Source organism: Hesperophylax consimilis, chromosome 18 (assembly GCF_061612785.1).
Source record: "Hesperophylax consimilis isolate HC1 chromosome 18, BYU_Hcon_1.0, whole genome shotgun sequence".
Lineage (NCBI taxonomy): Eukaryota > Metazoa > Arthropoda > Insecta > Trichoptera > Limnephilidae > Hesperophylax > Hesperophylax consimilis.
This window is the reverse complement of record NC_142853.1, coordinates 5,511,009-5,537,096: the sequence shown is the minus strand read 5'-3', so window position 1 is coordinate 5,537,096 and position 26,088 is coordinate 5,511,009. Positions and strand designations below refer to the sequence as shown.

Genomic DNA, 26,088 nt, shown 5'->3' with positions numbered 1-26,088 from the left:
TAACTATTTAACCTAGTTTTTGTTTCATCACTTTTCATAACTTTATAACACTTTTTGTGTGTTGAATTGTCACTTCTACGAGTTATCATGGAACCATTACAGATATAGAGTAAAATAGATAATGCCCTCCATCATAACACAAACAATATTTTCTGCTTACTGTGGTGGTAGATTTTCAAATATTTTCAGGTTATTCGTAACCCCCGGTCTTTGATTTTAAGGAAAAAAAATCTTAAAAATATTATTTTTTCCAGTTGTCATTATTTCTTCTATTCCCTTTCTATCAACAAGCTGGATTCCCCGGCGTTGCCCGAGCCTCACGCATAATGATCATTCTCATTTTGAAGGTCAAGTGTTTAAAATTTCATTAACCTCGGAATAAAACTTCAAATCAAATCCACGCCGCCCGCAACAAACAGACACTATCCTTTATTTATTAGAAAAAAAAAATCATTTCATGTAACGTCCAAAAACAAATTAAATAAATATGGTTGTAAGTTGTAATATGGTTCAAATTGGCGCAACGGCATTACCTACCTACACACAAACACATAATTTACAAAACGAGAGCAACAACACGGCAAGGAGATACAAAATGGCCAATTCCACTTGTTTCGCCTTTCCGCCATACATACATAGGTACGAGCTTTTATTCCAAATTTATAACCCAACTGTTCTCAGTTGGGGCGGTCGGCACTTAGATTCAAACGGCTAAGTTTAATAGCCAGTACGGCCACCACAGGTTAAAACATCTCCTGTATACTAATGTTATCCTGGTATCCAAACATTTCTTTAATGGTTTCATTTTCGATATTTACAGCAGTAATTAAATTAATTACCTAAATTACATGGTACGAACACCAGAAAACATGTATGCACTGTAATTTCTTTGAGTCTTTTATGATGGCCTTTTATATTATGATATTACTATAATATTGGGATGACGGAATAATAGTCAAAAGATTGTAATGAACACAAAATGACAGGTGAAGAGCAACTGGACAACCTTTCACGCTCTTTTATACACACGGCGGTGGAAACTCGAAGTACAAGCGGGAAACTGGTGAAACTAGATCACTTTTGGAGTCAATTTCGTGGTATAACTTTTTTAATTGAGCTTTCGTTTTCGATTAAATCGAGTACGAAGTTGGAATTATATTCGAATCAAATTTGAAAAAATCGGTGGCTAGGGGTTAATATTAGCTGTTGAATGTCTTTTAAAATAGGTCATAAACCAATAACATTTTATAAAATGTGTTTTAAGATTCATTAATATCTCAGAGTGGTAATTCGAGTAGATGTGGGTGGTTGGTAGGTGGATGTAGGGAGGTTAGGGGGATGTAGGTGGTAGTCCCCGCCCACTGGATCTATAGCATGTTTCCTGCCGACAACCGAAATGCACTCGCACTTTGTCGGTCTACAAGACGTTAACATAAAATACACTTGATATGTGCTCTGAGAAAATGCACTCCGGAGAAATTACCACATACTTCGCGCGGTGCATTTTCTTAAAGAGCTAAGTTGCATTTAACGGCTTACAGTGCATCGGAAAATGGTCTCGTTGAAACTTCCACAAACTTAAGAGGTAGAGGACAAAACACTTAAATTTACAACTTCACTCAGTTTGAAACAATTTACGTGCATTCGTAAATGTACTTGCGCAGAATTTAATTTTAAGTTTTAGTTATAAAAGGAACATTAATTTAATATAACCCAACAGCAGCGACAACTAATCACTGGAAGTATTAGTTTTATGAGGCTCTCGTATCGCATATTGATTTGATCGCCGAGCGCATATAAGGCAAAAGGTAGAAAAAGAAGAGATGCAAAGGGCTTCGGGGTGAAATGAGAGTAAAAAGCTATCTATGTACGGTAAGGTAATGCGGATCTTACCAGGAGATAAGACGATGAGAGGAGGTACACACTACATAGTACACAAGTATCTGATGCGCCGTGGGAGGCGCGCCGGCCCGGCCAGGCCACATATCAGGGAGCATCGCGTTAGTCGGCAGAAGCTGCATTAGAGATCAATCTTTCCTATGGAATCTCTGCTATCCTGGTACCACACGAGAATAGAATGCAACTAGCATACCGTGAATAACTTCAAATGATAAATGGCTATTGATAATACAACTAAGTAGGTACGCATACAATATGTAGACCATAAACAACAAAGTTTAAAGCGATGTCATTTGTTTATCTTATTAATTAACAAAGTAATAACGAGGACTGAATCAAGCGATCAGCAGATAAGAATCTCAGCATCCGTTGAATGCCCTGAATATCCAGATAATTTTGATAAAACCTGATTTTTTGCATAAACCATGCAAATGCGCTTTTCGTGATCTCATTAATATCCATAAAACACGAAACGACCCGCCGTATTTACAAATGAAAATCAAAATGATCAGGAGCGCATAATTTCCATTCAATTAAATAAGGCAAACGGGCGATTACAGTCCACCGCGGCCGTCCACGGGTCCGAGATATTATGTACAACGTACAGTGTACACTACACCGACCAGTAGCAGTAGCCGATTGCGTAAAAATATATTACGCAAGCCAACGAGCTCGGCGGCGATATCTGGTAAATCACGATTTCCCTAGAATAAATTCGCATTTTAGCTCACAACTATTACAGCGGTTCCGAGTAATGCTGAGGAACTCCACAATCCAGATCTCGGTAATTTAAAATTGCAGGCCACGATGCTTGGAGCGAGTCCGCACACGATTTTGATATCGAAAATAAAAGCGCGGAGATTATGTATCGCCTCGGCTGTGTCCGCATAGGGAAGCACCTTCTTATTGGAGTGTTATTGAAAACACGAGCGGTCGTGTTATCAATGATAACCCCTCATGTATGCGAAGTGGCTCCACGAGGGCATTCGGAGTCCGAGCCAAAAGATCAGCCAAGCGCGGCGTGCACTTTACAATACAACTCTAGTACATTTGGTGAACACAGATAACGTGGCAAAAATGTAATCCCTTTGATTCCATTCTTTCATTCTAAGATTCGGGAACAAAGTTTCCATACTTCAGATGATGAATCCTAATTGTGTAGTAGGGAATGACACAAAAACATGATTGAGTATTTCACATAAGCGTGAAGACTGCAATTTATTACGACAGTAAAAGCGTGTGTTCGAGGCACTGATTGAATTCAAATGCAGTCGAGAGTTTTAGTTCAAGTTCAACTTTCCTTAAGCGTATTTCAAGCGTCTAGCTTCCTATAAATAAATCGATAAGAACTATGTATTTAGAACACAACATGGCATCAGCAGTTGGTTGCTTGAGGAATCGTGGTGGATATAAAACATGCGGCTGATTTCTGGATTTGATTAGAGATCATAGTTAAGAGAATACAACTTCCTCGTATCGCTGTCGTGATGTGTATTATCATGAATTGACAGTTATAATACCCGGACTTTTTCTAAAGTATTTATTGACAGATGGATAATGTGTCTTCGTGCTGCGATGAGACACTCTTAAGATCATCTGTGCTGAGATAAAACTAGAAAACATCTATCTGCATTATGAATCATGGATATTGATTTTTTACTTATATCAATGGATCTACCTAAGTATCGTATAAAAACTTGCAGTTATTTATGTATAAAATATATATTATATTTACAGACTTAATAAATGAAAATAGTGACTTACAAATCTGAAGTATTCTTGAACTTGTAAGGATGGGAGAACTTACCTGAAACAAATAAAAGAAAAATACATTAGTTAATAAGAAATAAAATTACTACAGGAAAACATGTACATAATACTTTGAAGGCCTCCGTGGTTGAGATCGCAGGTTCAAATCCGGCGTGCGCAAGTAAATCTTATTGGATAATTTGTGTTACGTCACAATTTTTTCATAAATAGTACATTTGCGGCACGTTCCAGGGAGGTAGTTCAGGTACCAGGTACTTCCCCATTACCGCTTCTTCATCTGCTTCCTCTCGCTACTACCTCCAGCTTCACAACATACACCACTTGGGGATTCCGTAGTCTCACTGACAGGGGGGGGGGCAGTAGGGGGATTGTTGTGCGGTACTCAGATTTAAAAAATATATATTTAAAACGACGTAACAGAATGATGATTTGACGGAATTAATTTTATGGGGAGATTCAAACATTTGTGGGGATTAAAAAAATAATAACGAAACAATTTGTTTGGAAATGGACTTAATCTAAGCGGGTGGCTGGCATCTCTGAGCCACCCCGCTAATCTGTAAATGCTATAAGTGGCATTTTTTCCAGATTTACAGCCTGCGAGATTACAGTTGTTTAGGGTGGTGACGAATAATATAAGATGATGAGGGCCTCCCCGCGTAAACGAAACATTTTTCAGGGAATATTCCGTTGACATGAATATAAATTCATGGTGCCGCCGACAAATTTTAAAAGGCATTATTTTGTTGAGAAAATGCGAAGAAGTTTTTGAGACAGCGGTGTATTATTGTATGTTCCTACCTTCGTTACTTATCCCTGTATTATTTAGTGTGTCGCGGGTTTCATTCTCTTATTAAACTGAACCAACCCGAGGCTTACCATGGTACATAATACGAATATTAGTTGATAAAGAAGGTATTCCGTATAATGATTGTAAATTACATTGTGAGAAGTGTTAACTTTAAGGATTTAAATTACAGTTGAAATAATGTAGTGTGAACAATGTGAACTATAGAAAAAACCTATCATCATTTAAGAAAAAACATTACAGGTAACTTTATCAATGCGCACTCACAATGCTCCACTACTGACCACAATTCGGACAGATAGGTTCACAGAGAGACTTGTCAAATCATCCTTTATCATTTACTAACTCCGCGCGGTAAAATGTATGTAATCACTCATATATTTAATAGAGACACGGTCATTGTAACAGATCCTTGTAATTATTTTTAAAACCCTGTAAATGTGTGATGTTTGTTTCTAAATAATTTTAGAAAAAAACCCGCAAATTGAAGCACTAACTACCACTCACACCCAAGTCCTCTATAACCCAGTATTATTAAAGTTCAAGAAAAAGCTCTGAATGAAAGAGTTCCATTAAATACTATTATCATTTTAAATATAAGTTAAGAAAACATTATTAGCCCAAAGTGGACGGCTCGGAATAGCGCCATTATCATTAAAGCATCAGGCGATTTGATACACAAGAATTCAGAATATAAACACGTTTGTGAATTTCTTGGTCTTCTCGTTCCACATTTTCGGCATTTTTACACCCATTTCACGCAGCGGCCGTATTTTTTTTATCTCTGGCGTATCTTTTTATCTTTTTGCCATTCTATTACTTCCCGCATTTCGCGGCGGTTTAATTCGGGATATTTATGATGAATTTTGCATTTTGGGGCTAATACGCCGCGGTGGCGCTCCAAAGGTTATTTTGTTATTTCCTCGGCTACTCCCCCGTCATAAGGAAAGGGCGAAAGAAAGTATAAATTAACGCTTTACGACTGGAGCACGAACAATATCTCGGGGAACTTTGTACTTCGTGGACGCAACGCCCAACGACTGTTAAACGAAATTCTCTTCTAAATGTGGAAACATTTTTTAAACACTTATTTTAGGGACAAAATATGATAAGCTAAGATATTTTTAAGCTCAAGGTGTACGAAGGGATCCAGCCATTGTTGGCAGGTCGGTTTTTTATGAATAAAAAATCTTAATGAAGGTTCGCATTACCATCACAATTATACTCATTCAACCGAAAGTCACCTTCAATATGCATAAAGACCTCTGACTTAGTAGGAATGCGTACAATCTGTAAAATAAACCTTTCCACCATTTTTAATATTATCCATGTCTGAAAAGATTGAGAGACATAACGTTTTGCGAACTATTTGTACTGAATCATTAAACATAAAAAGTTAATCAAGTATTATAATTGTATTTTAAAATAAGTAGAAGTAATTATTAATAAATTGCGCAATTTCATCAACCGCAATTTGAACATCAGTAACGAAATAAATTGCCCATACAGTTCTTGTTTTTAATCAAGCCTTAAAAACATAAAATGACGTAATTACAGGAAAATCTTTCCTCAAACGCCCTTTCGGTTAAAGTACCTACGTTGATGCAAAAAATCAGAAAAAAAATCGTTGCAACAACGCTGTTTGTGTACTGAGAACATAAGGCAGTTCTTATCAAATACGCAAAAATGAACATCGCTTCGGCGCTAAAAGGAGGTAAGAGCATTGAAGAAATATGGGGGTTGAGTCTTGCTGTTTGTTGCGATTTAATTATTTGTTGTTTTGCACTTAGTCTGGTTTTTAGTCATGACCATCGCGTGACACGGCGGGCATCATGAAGTGGTAGCAACCCAACCTACTACCACCGTACAATAACCAGGGGCACAAAGCACAGCACGGCGGTACCCGATACCCATACAACCACCCACACCATCACGTGCAGACACGTATCAAGTCAACTTGGTCGGTGTGAGAAGTCGTTGGTGGTCACCATGTGCCAGGAGCGAAGAAATGAGTCGGATAAAGAGGAATCGACGGGAATAACTAATGAAGAATAATTACTATTTTGCAACTCGTGCTGAAGGGTGACAACTTGCAAGTCACCTGTACAGAATATTGATAATCACTTTCTTGAGTCATGATAAATTAGCAACTAAATTAGATAGCTAAGCCAAACCTTTCAAAGAATAATTAATACCTAGTCCTTCTTTCTGCAATCCTGATATTAAATTTTTGTTATTCTCGTCTTGTCGGCTCTTCTTTAGTACATTTAAGATGCCTTAAATAATAAATTAATTCTTGATAGGTATGCGTAATAATATCATTCTTATCCCCAAATTTCAACACATAAATATTTAAAAATGCATAGTCTCATCTCTAATAAGCCTATTAAGTAAATAAAATGTGTGAGAATTTTCTCATCGGAGATTTCAACTGAAATTTGAATAATAAAGTGATCATTTGATACGTTGATCTCAGCCGGGGTTATTACAGCTATTAAACAAGAATTTGCATTTTGAAAGAGTTAATATAATCCACATAATTGACCATGAGCTTATCTGATTGTAATATTCTCTTTTTAATACGTTTGCAATAATAAATATGTATCAGAAATCTAAGAATAATTATTATTAAAATTGCTTTAACTATCAAGCTTTATTTTTTCTAGGTGTGATGTTGTTTTCTTGAAGAAATGCCAAGAATTGACTTCAAAAGATCAACTGATTGGGGTCTTGGAATGGAATAATAGAATATTTTTTTACATTGAGTGATTATTAAAGGTGATAAAGTCGTATTCATTAAATAAAGAAAAATACACAATAAAAATTAAAGTGTCTAGTTTGAAACGGATATCAATGAATGCGAATATTTTACAAAAACCGGGTGTTTGGTCATTTTTAGTTAAACTAAATTATCTGAATAAAATATTGTAATAATTATTATTTAAAATTAAAGTATATATGTTCATATTTGCGACAGTGGAACTCGAGTGCTCGAGTCGTTAAGATACAAAATCTAGTCTAGAGGTCACAGGTTCAAATTTTTTCATGCCGAAATAAATTTTAACTAATAAATATATGTTATTTTATATTCGTTTGCGAAATGACGACAACCGTGTTTGGTGGCTAAATCTGAACAGCTAGGTAGGTACTACCTACCCTATACTATATAATAACCAAACCTATACTAATAACTAAGGATGGGTTGTTTCATAGCATTTGAAAAATTCATCAAATTTCAACATTAATTATCCGGTTCTGTGAATGTCCTATTCAAGTTCTGTTATGCTACCACTATAGGCCAGTCACTTGACAGAACTGAAATAGTAACAGAACTTTAAAATTCACTTTGAAATTTGAAGAATTGTTCAAATTCTCTCAAACAACACGTCCTTTATATATAAGTTAAAAAAATAAAACGTTACAAGATTTACTATTGTTTGTACTGTTGTTCGTGGCTATCATACATGAAGATTTTACGATTTTAGGTTTCCTAATACAAATTTATACGAAACACAAAACAATATTTATAATAAAGGTTTTGAAATGTTCAATAAACTAACTTCCTTTAAATGTTAAGAATGCTAAAAGATTTGTAGTTTTTTGTGGTCGTTGTCTCAATGTTGTGTAGTTCAATTTTTTTCGTGTAATTTACATACTATAAGACATACATCATTTTACATATTATTATAGTTGTTTCAGAATGCTATATACAAATCATCCAAATATTATTATTATTAAGATGTACTGTACACTAGATATAAAATGTTACAATTTTAACATTTAAAATTAAAGCTAATAGACCCATAATCTACCCACTGGCTCCGGACAGCCAGAAGCAGTTTGTTGGTATCATTTAAAAAATAATTAAATGGCTCGAATTTGTGATAAATAATTTATGAATTTTAAAAAATGGCAAGGATACCCATATTTCAAAACAGACTTACTTGATCGTTCACAAATATGATCATTACTGGTTTTAGTGGATTCGTACCAAAAAATAAGAAACGGGAGTTCAGAACGAGCGAGGAGGTGTTTTTTGCAATCGCCCTAGCGCACACCACCGAAGACTTAGTTTTATTTTCTTTTTGCTGTGACTCTAGTACTAGTATGGTGCGCACCGAGCTTGTAAATCCGCTTTTTTCCTCGGGTACAAACCCATTGGTTTTTTAGCAATTACTGCCTCGGTTCCAGGGCTTTTTGGCTTGCTTAGTTTTAATGAACACTTGGACCGAATATGCCACCGAGCGGTCATGAATTTACCATCGCTATTATTACATGTTTGGTCTTTTTTACGAATAAGACCGATATTACGAGAGTCGATCAAAATGCAATGATGAAATAGTTGCGGTTCAGTCGTACAGACAAAAAGCTTAAATAAACAAAACCACATAGGTAAGCATATCATTTCATATCTACGCTGGCAAGTGCATGATTGGGTATCAGCAATATGCAAAATAATAATTGGATAAATTGTACAGCGCCGTTTAGTGAAAAATTACCTCAATAGGTGTAGAAAGGTACTTACCTACCAAAAGACTATATTTTTGGGAAAGGAAAATACTGTGATTACCTACTTTAGATTTTTCCACTTAACAATATTCAGTTTTGTAAGACAATTTTATAGTACAGTTGTGAAAAAAAAATTTAGCAAACGTTTTTGCCTAAGAATAAGAATAAAACTAGCAGGAAATTAAAGTTTTCCCCGGGAGTGTGTTAAGTAGGGTTTGACCCAGGGTACAAATAATAATAATTGTATAAACTTTGTTCGGTAGAACGCGCCAATCTAGGTTAGAATTAATCATCTAGAATGTTTATACTCAATAATCTCAGGTGTGAAAGTTCGCAACCAAGGTCGCGTGTCAGCATCATGATAGTTTCTTTTGATTTAGGATGGTATCTCAATGTACATAAATAAAAGGCGGTGCATAGATAGATATTACATGTATTAGAAACCTTTTGGACATTTTGCTGATGAGCCCTAGCTCAACAGATTAACATAATTATATAATTTTGACTTACCCCAAAGACCGACCAGTTTTTAGCTATCTGTATCTAAAACTATGGGAGAAGCGACGGAACGTCCCGCACACCCATTCGGCGGCGGACGTAACTCCGTAGAAGCGTGATCCGTCTTCTGGAAAGGTGGATATACTCCTCCTGGCCACATCCATGAACTCCAGCTATCTATAAGCGCGTAGCCGTTCCTGGGGATGCTGCAACCCATACATAGGGCTCTTTCTCGGCCCGTCGAACACGTGCGATGTCGGGATTCAAACTCCAGAAATCAAAAAGAACGAAGTTCCCGATTGACAGCCCTGCATGGCACAAAATATAAATCGCCTATGATCCAATCCTACGCAGGATTGGCCGTTACTTTACGGATTCCCGTTCAATCGTTTAACGGCGGTCGCGTGGTCCGTCCGTAACAACTTCCGTCCAGCGAGATCACTATTACCCACTTCGGGAATGGTTATTTTACGGTCACAAAAACGTTTACCGCCGTGCCCGTAAGCAAAATCGCACTCATCGGCGACAAAAAATAAGGAATTACATTCCGTACAATTAATTATTCAAAAACGAAAAGCACTGCGACCATCGTCTGTACAGTCTACGAACCCACCCGTTGACTGTCCAGCCAAGAAGTGTTTTGTTTTTCTGTTTCCGCCCGGTACAGATTTTAAATTTTAAATTATGATTCGAAATTTTACCAAAACCAATACCAGCGACAATCGCCCAGTTCCTAACTAGGTTAGAGAATCGGCGAGGATAAATGTGATGATGCAGAATAAATTAATGAATAAAATATTAAAACAAAAGGAGTCTAGCCCTGCATCATAACAAGTGGAAATAAAAATGATAAATATTATTTCATGTTATAGGTACAAGTATTTCAATTATTTGATATTGCACCCAATGCTCTAACATTGAACATAATATTGTTTGTATAGACGTGCTAGTTATGTTGATTACTTAGTTAAGAATAATAAGCATGATATGGAAAAATGACACGTAATTTTGGATGTACGTTGCCATACGTAGTTATCAGTTACTACTGACGGATTACATAATTCATATTTCTTCCATAAAGCATAAAATAAACGGCATGTAAAAATAGTCAACCAGAAATGTTGTCAAACAAAAATACACCAACGGTAATGGCGGATAAACAACGAAGATCTTGCTCCTAGGAGAAACATGTTTACCCCGACGAGATTAAAGGGGAATCATTTCACTCATCAAATATTGAAACAGTCACGGTGAGTGTATCGTTTACACAGAGAAAAGAAACCAATTTATTATTTACAGAGCAAAAAAAGGAATTAAATAAACACCGCCACGGAGAACTCTGTGATAGAGAGTAAATATTTTCAACTCTCAATTTTTGTTAGGGAAATTTTCCGGCGTGGAAAACCTCAATCATTTTGGGCGGTACCAACGGAAATTCACGGAATGAGTCGAACAGCCCACTCCCGTTAATATTCCGGTCGTTCCACTGGATTCCGGCCGCCCCAGACAGTTCCGGCCTAAACCGGACCATTCCGCAGTATTTGAGCCTATCCTGGACTGTTTTAGCCTATCTCGACTATGTTATTACCGCTGCGACCGCTTAGAAATGATAAGTCAAAAGGGATAAAAAAAATACTGTAATTGAAAAGTTGCGTCTGAAAATGAGGGGTGATTGATACAGAAGCGAGGGGAGTGGCAATGGAAATTCAAGAAATTATTAATGAAAACAGTACAAAGGCTTTGATAAATAAATACGCTTATTTAGTCACATTGCGAAAGAGGGAACAAAAAACGTAAAAAATGATAATTTGAACATCGAAATCATGATTTTTCTGGGGGTATTTACTGCTTGGCAAAGAGAGGTAGTTTTGATTATTAAAACGCAAATGTCTTGTACGTATTATTTATTTTCATCTTTATTATAAAACGTTTAATTTGAAATACGTATTATCTTCTATTTAACGATGCTTCACAGACTGTTGACATTTTCAACGTCACAAACCAATAGACAGTTTGTCTTGACGTTTATAGAGACTATTTTTTATGTATGTCGGAAAATAGCTCCTTAAATATATCCACGACTGCCTTTTGTTCATTTTCTGCAATTAATTCTACTATTTTATGATCTATAACTTATATTATCATCTGTCTATTTATAAAAAAGAAGAGCTTCTGCGAGTTTTTTTAATACAAATCTACAGTTTTATTCTAAGATTGATGACATTTTGCATAATTTAACTTCAAAACAAGAGGAAGGACACGGTACATGACATTTAGAAAAATCACCTCCATTTTCACACTTTTACCACCCTCTTAACGCAGAATTTTGACTTAATGAAAGAAAAATTACTGTCAACACATAATTTATAAAAAAAATAAATCCGGGACTTCATCTGGTAAAAGTATAAAATATGGAATTGAAATTGTAAAAAAATTTATAAGATCTAAATTATAAAATTTGAAAAAATTATTTTAGCTGACTTTAAAAAAACATTTGAATAAGCAACAAAAGCCTGGGATTCCAATCAGTTTTCAATTCTGATTCGTTTGTTGGATGTAGAAGGAGATCAAACGTCTCTTTCAATAACCTGCCAATAATTCTTGGTGCCATCCCCCACCCCCACCCCCACCCCCACCCCCACCCCCACCCCCACCCCCACCCCCACCCCCACACCCGCCACCACCACCCCTAACCCCACGAGAACCTGAAGATCCGCCCGATGAAGCCTCCCTCCTTAAAATGTAAAGGCAATTTTCACCTCCGTTGAGCGCGGTAATGATTTCTCGTGTCACCGACATAGCGCTGGCGGTCTTTTATGGCAATAGTGCTCGTCTCATCAAATATTATATGACATTATTGGGATAACTACAAAGTTGAGGTGCTGAGATGAGTTTTGAAAGCGCCTGAGACTGACTCCTCCAAGAAAATCTTTTGTAGATTTTTAAAGTTTGAATTGGTTGTCTCATTATAACTTCGAAGTGGATAGTATCATTCGCTACACAAATGCTACTTTCAGGTTAGTTTCACGTATTTTAATTTTTTTTATAGAATAAACGAATCCAGGGAAAGACACCAAAATGAAAGCTTAAAGTAAAAAAAATAAAACAAAAGAAGAAAAACTAAAAATAAATTAAAAAGTGAGTAGAAGAAAAAAAGGAATAGAAGAAGAAGAATGTCACGTAAAAGAGAATATCAATCAAATATGTATTTATTTAGTAACTATCGCCTTTCGCAGATTCGTGAAAAATCACGGGATATTTTAATTTCAATTTTGAAACAGACATTTAAAATAATTTTCTGTTAAAATATTAAATTGCTAAAGCAGTACCCGTGAAAAATCACAATACAGTTCCAATTTTTAAAATGATACTTAAATTCAAAGCAAACTTGATGAGACAGTAACGCACATTACAAACAACCTAAATTAGTGTGTCAGATAATAGGAAAGTATTAAAATTCTTTTCGGATTTTTTTCGGGTGCCTTATTATTATTTGCCCCGGGAAAATTTTTTAGTCACGTGACCATGCTTATTACTAAAATCTGAATACATATTATTAGTTTGATAAAATGTTTTGAATCATTGCAAAAATCTAGTCTTTTACATTTCTTAAGATACTACGCTATCGCACAGACGCTGCCAGAATACGTAACTTTAACATGCAGAGTGAATATTTCTAAGAGTGATTTTACGATTATCCCAGGTATATTACGAAAATCACACTTCGAGCCACCTCAGGAATTTTAATATTTTTTGAGGTAAATTTCCCGCGATTCTGACTGGCGTATTTTTTCCCTAAATAAAAAAAAAATACCAGAGATAATATTATTTTTTGCCATGAATGAAAATAAACGGGATAAAAAAATTGTATGTCATGTTGATATTTGGCTTGAAACATGATTTGCAAGAAAATAGGGTAGTAAAAACGACGTATTTAACTCGATAATGTTTATCTCACCACGTGACATCAGGAAGAAAGAGAAAAAGAATCATATTTCGTTTCACCTTTTAGTTTATGTTTGTGACAGATTTGTTGAACACTACCGGGGATATAATTTATATACACCTGTCCGCAAAACAAATGCAGTAATTGGGGGAAGAAGAAAAAGCCGGAGAAATGGCGGAAAAAAAGCAAAGGGAACATTCTCCCCATCTTTTTTTATTATATTTTTATTTTATATTTCCCCGAATCATTTTATCTGATCGTTAAATTAGCAGGCGCAGTGTTTTTGACAGTTTTCCTTAACGGTGTCTAGCGGCCGTTACAACGGGAGTTCTTTTTCTCGTCGTAACGACGTCGTTTTTCATGCAAGTCGCGATAAGTCATAGAATGATATCGTGGAGTTCTTCACTGTGAGATTCTTATCCATTTACATCACTCTTCTGATGGCTCGTGCTTCTTTCCGCTAAGGAGACATTTTCTGTTTTCATATTTCAGGGATATAAATGTACTATATTATGTGGAACATGGAGGCTTTCGACATTAATCAGCCCAATTCGCAAATGGGAGGCCGTCGATAAAGAGGGATGCAAGATTAAGAGCACTGTCTCGGGAACGTGCAAGGAATTCAAAATGAGCATATTTCAGCAATTTATCAGAGAAATGCGGTCAAAACAAAAAACATTTTTACATTGAGAGTTTTCGGGATATTTGTCAAAACGAATGAAGTGAGATAACGTCATATTCCGAATTCTATTCAAGATTTTTAGAAGAGAGAAAAACATCCATAATTTGATTTTTTACAACACATTCTGTGGATTAAACATCTTCTTCTTCTTTATGTGCCGTATCAGGTCCCCCCGACGTTGGCGATCACTCTAGAAAATGTCTCTTTGCCTTGCGCTGCTCGGAATAGCTCCTCCACACTTCTAATGCCGGTCCACTCTCGTATATTTCGCAGCCAAGACATTTGTCTCCTACCTTTTGGATTAAACATAAGCTTCCTAAATTAATATGAACTTAATGACCGCTTCTATCGTAGGCATTCTGAGAGTTAGGTTATATTATCAGATTAACAATATAATAGTGAGAGTGAGAAGGTTTTTTATTTAATTATTTTTTACATTAGCTACACTCTGAGGAAAATGATTTCACTAAGGGCCTATGCCATCTGTAAGGATGTTGTGTGGGTTTTTTTTAGGAAAGGGAGGAGAAAGGAAAAGAAGATCTGAAAAGGAAACTGATATGAGGGGTGGATAGGAATATGGGGGTTAGAGTGTCCAAGAGTAACGGACTTATGAAACTATTTCTCTAACTGCGGTGCAAGTCTCCCTCAAACACTGTCCATCAAATGTGGAAATTCGCAAAGAGTGCAAGGCTGATGTAAGCGTAGTGAGAGATTAAGAAAGGGACGCTTATATGGTTAAAGCATGTAGAGGGAATGAGCAAAGGAAGGAGTGTAAGGAGAATATATGCAAATGTGAATGGTAGGAGAAGTCGGGGACGCCCGAAGAAGACATGGCACGATCAAGTGAATCGATACTTGAGTCGGGTCATGTCAAGAGTCAGAGTAATAGAAGAGTATGTATGAATGTGAATGAGGCAAGAATTATGTGCCAAGACCGAGTTGTTTGGCGGTCCGTCCTCTCTGCCTACCTCTGCTGTGAAACGGTATGATGTAGTTAGTTAACAGTATCTCCCTTCGAAGGCATTATCAAAATGTAAAAATAAAAAATACCTAAATTAATTAGAACAAAAACGTATTACTGATAAATCTAAACGAAACATGAAAGTTAACGTTCGCATCTGGGAATCGAACCCAGGATCTCTGTCTTAACGCCTCAACCCACTCGACCATTGTGACATATTTTTTTTAGTCATTTTTGTGATCTCAATTTTTTTGTATGATTTGGATAGCGCCATTTTTGTGCAAAATCACCTCAAGGGCGCTGTACAAATATATAATACCTTTCTGCAGTGATCTAAGTAAGATCTTGTTCTATTTCGTGTTTCTTTTTATTATCTTCGTCTTCAATGATTAATATTAAAATGACGGATATAAACTTCAAAAGCTATAGTTTTTGGATACGTTTAGAAATATTCCATTTATTTTAATTTTATTGAGAAGCGGAACACACAAATTCTCTGACTATAGGAAAGCATCTTTAAGATAACAGTGAATAAGCCAGAGGTTTGAAGGGTTAAAAAAGTTATTCAAACAAAATCAATAAGATATTTTAGTCCAATATTTGACTCAACTCGTTTGTACGTCGTTTAAAAATGCTTGAACTACAAAGAAGAGTGACACGCTTGATTATAAGGTAGTAGTTAAATAACTTACAAATACAAAGGGTTATGACTTTGACGATCAACTAATTGGATATTACACAGCTGAGATATTTTAGAACTGGAATGTTTAGTGGCAGATATTTTCGAGACGGGGAACGAAATGGCCTGTTGCTATTCAAAGAGATGATGTCCCTGTCGTAAACTAGCGTGGTAGTTATTAAGTAATAATTTAGAAACGTGTTATTTGAAAGATGTCTGGAGATGTGACGTGAACTTTCTAACAAGTTGAATAGCTACAAGACACAAGACATATCATAGACCAATCATTCTTCATCTGGTGACCTCTCCAGACGGAGGTTGGTAATCATCATTGCACTCTTTTGATTCAATAAGTGTGGCTTCAATCACTACTATAATATCTTCCAATAATCCTCAGTTAGTTAATCACCTATTTCTAGCTACTCGTGATTTCGAATTATTAACTTTTGTATCAAGTATAATTTGTCTCATTTTGGCCAATCGATCAAGAATGGATCTCCGAATTCACCTATCCGGGGTATTTTGAGGACACGCCAATGTAACGTGCAACATTTGGAATCGAGCAGCTAACAATAACACTCCTTATATAGATGGCGATAAGGTTTAAATTCCTCCTCAACACCAGCCGCCTGTTTTGATTTATGCAAGAAAAACACATTGCCAAAAAGTGTGTTTTATTTTATTTTGCTTCGTCTTAATATAGACAGGTGAATAAATAAACCATTCTACAGCATTCTAATCATTCAGTCGCAATTTATTATTTTCACACGTCAATCGTTTGGCCTTTCTAGTGTTCTGATGGTGAGTGCATTGCTTGTAATTACATAAAGTGCTCCATGAAAATAGCACTGTTGATCACGCGAGACAGATACGAGATTATCTGCCATTGATTGACAACGTGAACGTTTCTCTTCTTGATTTATTTGAATTGGATTGACCCGAGGTGAACGAATATAATACCATTCAGTAGTACCTGCAGTGATTGCAAAAAAGGTAAACTAAACCTCAAAATAGATTTCTACTATCTAAAGAGGTAATGTCGGTGTTATCAGATTAAAAAAATAAAGTGCCGACTGTAAACTAGTGATGTACATAATCAGAAAACTGATTCAATTACGAAGTCATTCGAACGAATTTATTGTAAGATGCAATTAGAGAATATTGCATATAAAACTGGACAACTTTATCAAATTTAACGTATGCTACCATTCCAGATTTAGCTTCTCCCCCATACTATTGACCAATCCCATCTACTTAGACAACATTCAAATCCTCATTAACTTAAGCCCCCGCATTCCAAATTTCTACCGATTTATGACATAGGTAATTCTCTTGAACACTGTTTTTAAGTTCCTGAAAAAAATATCTGTTGTTTTTTAAGATAATCTCTATACATCTGTAGAGCCGAAACGGTAATTAAGTGAAATTACCTCAATTGAAAAAAATCGTCAAATTTTCTCCGAAAATTATTAAAACACATTTTGTTCTGTTATTTGACATGGTATATATATATATGAAAAAATCATAGAGTGTATTTAAATACAACTTAGGCATTTGTCAAGAAAGTTTTGATCTATTTTAAACGAGAAGCGTTTTATTAAATATTTTCACAATTTTCATTTAAATATTATCGTTTTTTAATATTAACTTAACATAAGTATTTAAATTTCACCCTTTCAAGTCATCTTCTTCTTCTTTTTGAAACCTGACTACGGAGCCTTAGTGACCCTTAAGTTACCTTAGTTCATTCTGAAAACTACTAAAAATAATAATAAATTTGCAACTACACAAGTTGCGTTATTATAAAATTGGTCGTTGTTTTTATGCAATCGCAAGGTAGACAACACAAATTTTAAAACGCCATTAATATTTAATTAATCATACTTTAAAGAAAAACGTTCGATTTGTTCTTCACAGTCCACAAACGAGAGTACAGTAGTTTAACAGTGTCGATTTTAATCGATCATTTTTGTAATCTCAAGCAGCGCGCGTGCACATTTCGAAAGCTAAATAATTTAACATGAAATCCTCACGAATATAGCATTAAGCATGCGCATTTAACATTCCCGGCTGTAAAGAGCATGCTAGCGGCTGGTTTTGCCATAAGGAGATGGTAGGTTCTGCAGGTTATGTACACACGTACATGTGTATCGGAATACCGCGAGACTTGTCGCACCTGAGAAGACAAATTCTTATGCCGCTCTCACGAGCTTTTGAATCTAGGCAAGCGAATAATATACTTTACACACGGTACATTGATATCTACAAATGGAGTGAACTTTTACGGATTTTTCTGAAAGAAAAGTTTTAAGGTGGATTTTCAAGTTTGGAACTTTTTTTCCAGGATATACTAACAAAACAACTCTACACTTTCTTTTGCTCTTCCTCCAATTATTTTTTCTTCAATTTTGGGAGTGCAATAGTCTCTCCGGCTCCGGGTAGTTCGCTGACTGACTAAATTAAGACGAGTCATTTCGTCCTTAAACCACGATCTCGTCAAATTTCATTTTTTTACTGTGGTATTTTATGCAATCGTCATACATATACCCCTCAATTATAAATTCCATGTACCTTAAATAAATAGTTGCGAATCAGCTGTGTAAAATTTAAAACACGTTTATTACTAAGGTCATAATTACTTTTTAAAAAATTAAAAATTTTAAGAAAATACTACTTTTGTAATTTAAGTTTAAATTTGTTACCATTTTCTTCTTATTTTATTTTATTTGTAATTCTCCAAAACAACTTCATTACTCCGTAAGTCAACTTTTATCTTTCTTTTTAAATGCTGTTTGGAATGCTTATCTTAGTTTTAAATGTTGGAAATGGATGCTAAATGTAAATATGTCTCAACGAAAGATGACAGAATACAAATAGTATTGTATTATCTTTGATCTCAACGATCGAAAGATGAAACAACCCGATCTATGAATACCTTACCTTAGAGGCTTCCAGGTAATAATCAGGTACTATATAATTAGTAGATTGAACGTAATAACGTCCAGTTTGTAGTCATCTCTATTTAAAGTCAGTTATGCTCGTAAGTATCCTTTCTCCGTCGATCGGAACATTGCAATACCGGCTTTAGAAGTCGGTGACAAATTGCCCTTCACAAAGCAATGCGAGGCGACCTAAGAATAGCAATTGGACTTTCACTGAATGAGCCTTGTCATAGCGAATTAAGATTGTTCAGAGGCGCTCAGATGTTAAGAGAACTCGCTTCTTGCCATGCCGTTTGACAGTTTAGTAATAGAGATATATGGTAGCAGACTGGAGACAATATATTGTTCTTTGGATAACAGGGATGGTTACTCAGAGGCAAGGAATTAAATCCGTCGGCAGCGGAATGCAATGAAGAACAGACATTTTAGATTCTAATAGCTTTGTAAATAATTCTAAGTTCAAAAATTCTCACAAATCTAAAACTAGATACGATACAATCGGTAAATTGGAAAGCGCATTTCTTAAATTACTATACTGATTTTTAAGTTCACCGCCCCAGCTTCAAAATTCCAGCCACAGTAATAATTATTCAATACTAGATGACGTTGCTCGACTTTCTCTACTTTCAATAAATATAATATCCATGAATATCCACCTTCCGGAAGAAACTCTCTCAATGATAGTGAAAACCCCATCAAACTCCGTTGCAAAGTAAAGAAGAACTAAGCGCATGAACAGACTTTATTTTATACTATTTAGAGATAACAATGTATTGTCACGATCACGAATTTACTATAAGTTTATCAGGAAACGGCCTGTAATCCCGTTTTTAGTTCATTATTATCTGGGATGATCCCGAACGATCCAGACTATTTCCGAACATTTCACAACATTCCATAATGTTCCAGGATGTTCTGGAATGTTGCGGGATGCTCTTGAATGTTCTGGACTGTTTTAGAAATTTCTAGAGGGCAAAACTTCCAGCCCTTATATCTTCAAATAAAAACGGGAACTTTTTTAATGGATGGGGGATAGAGGGCTGCCACACCATATAACTTACCCCTTGATCGTACTGGGACTCGTTTCTGAGTTTTAGCGGCACGCACATTGTACACTTAGCATAATTTAAATTGTGTGAAAAGCTTCACCTGAATTTTGTACGATATTAATCATGGTTAAAATATGTTTGCTGCTTTTATAAAATAAAATAAAAAGGAGTATTAATTTTGATTTTACTCCTAATTTTGTATGGTAAGGTTAAAAAACACCAAAGCACTGCTTAATATCTGAACAAGTAGTTGGCGTAAAAGTGCATACAAGGGAATATTAGCAATCAAAGACTTACTCTTCTAAATTCTTAAAACAATAAAGTATAGATCATAAAAAGAGGCCTTGCTTTCGCTTCGGCAGAAAAATCTTGTTATATAAATAAAAGTATGAAAGCTACTTATATGTAAAGACGTTCAGATGAGTCTAAACGTACCGGAGTTATTATTATTTTCTCTGAATATAACTTGTCACAATGGCACAGGCAACTAAAATAAAGGTGTTGTCATTCAGACTAGGAGACGAGATACGCAAAAGGAAAGATTGTCTACAAGAATCTGTGAATTCTGACAGGAAACAAAACATATTTCATAAATTAAACTGTAAATAGAATTTAAAAACACACATCGATGTATTAAATCCAGGCAAGAGGAATATTAAAAGCATGAAAGGTTTTAACCGCATTGTAATTAACATATAATAACAATATTTGGCTAATTTCCATTTTCTTGAAAAATCACCACAAGGGCGCTGTACAAATATATTTTAGATAATAAATACTGCTGGCTTATAACTAAGACTTATTTCTAGTAACTTAGACTAAGGCGCATAACTACTTACTTAAAACCAGTGACTTACATCTAAGACTTTTATCTGGTGACTTACGACTAAGGCCTATAACTACTGTCTTAATGACATATCTAAAGATATCCCACTATGCATTGGTAAACGCTCTTTCATTTGTGATATAATATACAAAGATAATAAGGAATTACAAATATCAGAGTAACTTCTTCGTAATAAACTATAATTGATTCGATTACTAAAATGTCACTGGAGTTACTCTTACATGTTTGCTACCTATAATGAGATTAAGCCTTTATTTTTGCTTCATGCAATACAAGACTCGTTCGCAAGAATATCATATTATATTGTGAAATGTGAGGGAATCATTACACCTGCTCTTACAATCTCGATTCGCAGAATATATTCGATAAAAGAAAAAAACAAATAAAAAGCAAAATAATGAGACGTTATGACGTTGGTTTCTGAGAGCAAATGTCTCCCAATTTTTCTTCAGATTGCAGTGGTACAAAAAATGTTTTTTTGCACAAGATAGGGGAATTTTTAGGGGTTAGAGGTGGGGATGGTGGAGGGAAAAGGTTGGAACATGTGGCCCAGGGCTGATAACGTATCATTTATATTCGGAGGGAAGAACTGCAATAAAAATGTTTTAGAGACAAACTGTGCTGTTGGGAGCAATGAAAATAACAAATGGATATCAGCGATAATAAAGAGATGGCACGTTTGATTTTTACAGCGGGTAACAACATACTGCATACACTCGTATCTTGCCTTCTAACAACATGCATATTGTATACTCTACGTTTCAAAATTAATTTTACCACGTGCAGGATTGCCATGAATAGCCTTATGAAGCATGAAGCATGAAGCCAGTTATCAATAAACTTCATATACAATACTGTAGGTTTATATGGACCGTAGAAAAAACATCAAAGCGATATCTAGTCGTTAGAAAGAAACTCTTGTAAAACGATTATGTTCGTTTTATTCAAACACTGAGCGTCCGAACATATTAAACGATTGAAAGGGAAACGATTAGTTTTTTTATATCTCGTCTTGTTAACAGATTTACACATCTGATTCAAATGAGTTTTAAAAATCAATGTATAACGCATAGTGCACGATAAACATAACTTGACAACAAGAGTGAATAAGTTAGAATGTTTATGGAGCAGGTTTTAAATTGTAGGTTCAACATGGAATAACAGATTGAAAGAATTTAAATCGTTCTATTCAAACTTGATAAAGTGCAAGGTAAATAAATAAACAACTCTTTGAGTGAGTGAGAAAAAGCGCAATAAAACTTTTTTATACTGGAGTATCATTGATTAGGAAGCCAGGGGTTCACGAGAGAACATAGGTACAATTCAAGGGAGGTTTTCACTCTACAAAAATAATAAATAAATCCACTCGGCAAACTACAGCGCAGAAAGCGGTCATCATCATATAAAGCGGATGTACTCACCATGAAACAGTCAGGCCCCTGCAGGCACATGGACTCCCCGCTGGGTCCGTCGTTGGAGAACTGAAACACCAGGAGACCAGAGGTTTATACGGGGAAACATTCACTTAAGTGCGAGGTTAGATAATGGTTGCGTAATGGAAATAACACAAGGAGACAGCGCAGCTTTTACCTCCTCAGATAACATGCTACCCGAGCATCGTGGCATCGTGGGCGTAACCATATAAAAAATAATCAAGCAGTGCAAAATAATAAAAAAAAGCAAGGTTAAGGGAAACGAATACAAATAATGCACCCTACGGTCTGGCAATTTAATTAATTAAGTATTAATTGTCATCATGAATGAATTGATAAATTATTCTGGCAATATAATTTGAGTGGAAACAGAGGAGTGTAAAAAGTGTGTGTGTTTCAGGTTGCATTGCTGTGATGTAACATTCAGAAGATTAAAGTAAGACGATACAAAGTTGATAAGACTAAAAGCAAAATACGTAACTCTGAAATCATGCAGCAATCGTTAATATCACTGGACTTACCATCATCCCCGGCACGTATGCATTGTAAATTGTTACCTAACCTTGTTGTGGGTAATTTATAGCCCGTTGTATAACTTGGCCTATAAACTCAATACATAAAATGCCTAGAATAATAAAATAAGTTTTGATACCGCAGGCGCCCCGGCCTTGGTAAATATATTTACATTCATTATAACAATAACAGAGAGAAGAGAGTTTCGCCCTTAATCCTTAATTTCATCGTAAAGGAGACCTATCCCACATTCGTGGACAGATAAATTTCCTTCCAGCGGCGAGGGTATTCCACATTAAATATCCTGCTGACACGTGGAGCCATGTTAATTACACATAAAAACACAAAACAAACACATTCTTACAAACGGCCGAAAGGGGCTCACTTGATTAAGTATTAACCACGCAGATGTATGGAATAATATTCCTTCTCGGCGATGAAATTTAATGATTCGTGTAAATGATTCATAAGAACTAATAACCCTCCACCATTATACTTCGTTTCTCTCAAAACATTTTTATCCTTCACTAATTAGTAGTCATATCTACAAGTTATGGCAGTCAGATGATGTTTAATGTGATTTATAAGATAGCTAAGTAGAAAAAGGCGTGAATGAATACATTTCCGATTGCGAAGCTATTTTTCCGCGAATAAATTAAACTGACCGTTATAAAACCGTATAATTTGAAAGCAATTAGAATTCAATAAGGCTTACGTAATTTGAAATGGGGGTGTGCAATAAGTGCCTGTCAAATGTAAAGCCAACGGATTTAATCACAGATTGATTTCTCAAAACAAACATTTGCCAATAAATTCGTTAATTTTGATGATATTGCACTGAAGAGTATAAGTGTATAAGAGGAGTACCTTTACGGAAGAGAGGTAAACTAGGTTTATTTATTTACCCGGTTCGGAATCCGACAAGGGCAAATAAAAGTTTAATTAACATAATTAATTGGGTACTTAATATAAAAAAACCTTGTGGACAATATTCCACGTTTGTCTTGGTGATATTTAAACGTGGTTTTAAACGACCATGTGCAAGAAGTGGCGGATATTTTTGTTATTATGCCATATTTCGCTTTCTCCTTTTATAACAAACATTTCGGACTCGTCACAAAAATTAGTTAAAATAATAATTTGGGCCGTGAAAATCTCAAATCTTTATCGAATTTAGCCACGTTTGATGACTAGATATGAATAGAGGGGTACTTCCTAACCTTCCTCTTCGCTTCTCTGTCCTCTCCTTAACTTCATTCAGCCTCACAAATTGGGATGTTTTATTTTTCCTATCTTCGTAATAAAAATAATTGTGCTTTTGTGTAAAAATCCCTCAAGGACGCTGTAAAATTAATTATGAGTTACTAGATTCTATTTAATTTTATTATTTACAAACAGATTCAGAAAACATATTTACCTGGCAGGTTAATTTAGATAAACACACTTATTTAACAGTTTACGACTTTGCACGCAAAGGAGACCATAGTAAAAACACTGGATATTGTTTTCATATTTGCTATTTAACCCTCCATTGTAATTGATATTACGTTTATTAGAAGATTAGTGGCAAAAGTACAATTGATATTTATTTTAAAAGACAGTGGATATGCAGTGGATTAGCAGTGGACCCCATATCATTTTTACAAATTACTCCTCGGCGGAAGATCGCGTGTTTATTGAGGAGGATGTCGATTTAATTTTTCCGTGTTGTGAATTACAGGCACTCTCGGCGCTTTACGTTGCCCATACACAGGCTATATCTAACTGGTAACTAACTAGGCACTAACTACCCATAAAGAACTGTACGAGCCAAAGCTTCAGCGAGCCGAGTCGCCGGGACTTAATTCATGTCCATGTTAAGATACGAATAATAGGCGTTACACCCTACATATTGTAAATAATGCACCTATACAGTTGGTACTAGCACGCACACGAAGGATTTTAACCAGCGATTCCTGGGCATATTTGGAGAAAAAATGTACAAGTCATTTCGCTGTTCGATGATATTATTTATTCTCAAATAAAAACAAAAAATATTTTTTTCCTTCACACATCGCCACTGGGTAGAGCCCCGCGGGTAACGTGATTCGCACTCCGTCTCGTTCCAGTAGCACAGTAACATACGGGACAAAGTTAGTATCACGTGATCCATTGGGCCGTATCAGTGCCGACGTGTGTCAGAAAAAATAATTTATTGTTTTTAATTGGAAAAAAAAACACGGAGACCAATGCCATCTACATTTTTACTCCAAATAAATTCTGGACTCACTGGTTTGTCTGTCGTGTACGTTCTGATACACCCTGTATAAAAATAATACCCGAAGATAACTAAATCTGGATACTAGTAAGCGCCTGCTTACGGATATAGAGAGTAAAACCCGATAATTTGTTAAGAGCTTAATATCGTTTTATCGCGTACTAAATAAAATAATCTGAGAAATATATTATCCGCGGCTGTAGATCATTAAGATTGTATGTAAAGGTAACAAGCTACAGTCATAGGCGAGGTAAACAATCACCATTGTTCAAAGTTCATACAGTTTTTGTTAATGTTATATCGCACAAGTGTCCCAACAGCTGGTGGGACTACGAAATCTAGTTTTTGTGATCTTTTTTAAGTTGGAAGGAACTGGGGAAGAGGTGGAAGTTGGAAACAACCTGGCTGTTCATAACTAGGCACCAAACATAGATAAAGCCGTTTCAAGTAACGCCTAGCACATTGATAGTATCTACCAATGTGGAGTAATGTGAAACAGAAGTCGTCAAATATTTTTTTTGTGTAAAAAAAAACTGAGTACAATATTTTGACTACCCATGACATAACGAACGTGTTTAATCAATAATAAACCCGATACAAACAGAAATAGACTACATTATTTGTTTTCATACCCAACCTTTCAAATAATGACGTTGATTGGCCTGATTTTGGAACCTCAAACCAATAAAGTTCACGCTCTAGTTAATCGAGATCGTGGGGAAGGGGGACATGGCCCTTTATTTTCTTTCAATTATCCCATCATTAGCATTGACGTATCAAAAACAAATAATAAAATTGAAATTGAATTGCAGTAACCGCTTGTTAAAATACCAACACACACGGATACCCCTCCCCATACCATGTCAATGCCCCCCTTAAGCACCGACTTGATTAAATAATATTGATTTCAATTTAAACAAATAAAAGGGAATTTTTCTGAAACATTTTAAAGGCTTTAGCAGTCCGTGCTAAATTCAAATGTAATTTTAAAAAAGTTTTCAGTTTGAGTCGTATTAGTCGCGCAAGTTAATTATTTCGTATATTTTAGCTGTGCATGAACGTTTATTTTAATTTATAAAAGTTTGAAATATTATTTAAAACACATCAAATTTTGTGAATTTGTTGCAGATTAAATATACAACAGCCGGTGAATTTGAGATTTCGGTGTAATATTTCAATTCGCCTTATTTAAAGAAACCTTTGTTTTTATTTAGCAACAACATAATCATACAATGTAACCTTAAACTTGCATATATTTAAATGTGTTAGGTTCCCTTAAACCCATTATAAAGTAC

At 35.4% G+C, this 26,088-nt stretch overlaps 1 protein-coding gene across 4 annotated transcripts in view; it reads right to left on the bottom strand.

Moving 5' to 3' along the window:
- Positions 1-26,088, bottom strand: part of LOC149415283 (uncharacterized) — a 505,487-nt gene that overhangs the window by 140,685 nt on the left and 338,714 nt on the right. For 3 of the 4 annotated variants that reach the window (XM_089642254.1, XM_089642255.1, XM_089642257.1), the window contains one exon: positions 22,012-22,071. The exons of the other annotated variant lie outside the window; for it this stretch is intronic. In XM_089642254.1, coding sequence (XP_089498380.1) covers positions 22,012-22,071 — 60 coding nt within the window. The remainder of the gene's footprint in view (positions 1-22,011; positions 22,072-26,088) is intronic. 4 annotated transcript variants of the gene reach the window in all.